Consider the following 511-nt stretch of genomic DNA (forward strand, 5'->3'; position numbering starts at 1 on the left):
GGCGGGGGCCGACCAGGTGCGCCGGTACCGGACCGCCTTCACCCGCGAACAGATCGCCCGCCTGGAGAAGGAGTTTTACCGAGAGAACTACGTGTCGCGGCCGCGGCGCTGCGAGCTGGCTGCCGCCCTCAACCTCCCCGAGACCACCATCAAGGTACGCCGCCTCCCGCCGAGCCCCCGCCGTGCCCGGTTCCCCCCGGGCCGGCTGCCCTCTTTGGTCCAAGGACTCGCCGGGCCCTTAGCTGTCATCATCCCTTCTGCTCGTTCGCTTCTCCGCACCCAAAACTTTTAAATTCATTTTTTTTTTTTAAACAAATTATTATGATTATTTATTTTCCTCATGTGTGTTTATCGCGTTAGCGTATTTCCTACAGAGAAAGAAGGGAGAGAAAATAGACGCGGCTGTTAAATACGGAGGGATGAGCGCGTCAATACCGTAAAGTCATAGTCCTACGGGGGGGGAGGGGGAGGAGGGGACGAGTGGAAGGAAAAACGTTTATTCAGATCGAAG

The 511-nt window shown here is 56.6% G+C and overlaps 1 protein-coding gene across 1 annotated transcript in view; it reads left to right on the forward strand.

Annotated features, from left to right (window-relative positions):
• EVX2 (even-skipped homeobox 2) overlaps positions 1 to 292 on the forward strand; it is a 1956-nt gene extending 1664 nt beyond the window's left edge. Inside the window, exon 3 of the mRNA XM_009894635.1 lies at positions 1 to 292. Coding sequence (XP_009892937.1) covers positions 1 to 292 — 292 coding nt within the window.
• The last annotated feature ends 219 nt before the right edge of the window (positions 293 to 511 follow it).

Source organism: Charadrius vociferus, unplaced genomic scaffold (assembly GCF_000708025.1).
Source record: "Charadrius vociferus isolate BGI_N301 unplaced genomic scaffold, ASM70802v2 scaffold161, whole genome shotgun sequence".
In the NCBI taxonomy this organism is placed as follows: domain Eukaryota; kingdom Metazoa; phylum Chordata; class Aves; order Charadriiformes; family Charadriidae; genus Charadrius; species Charadrius vociferus.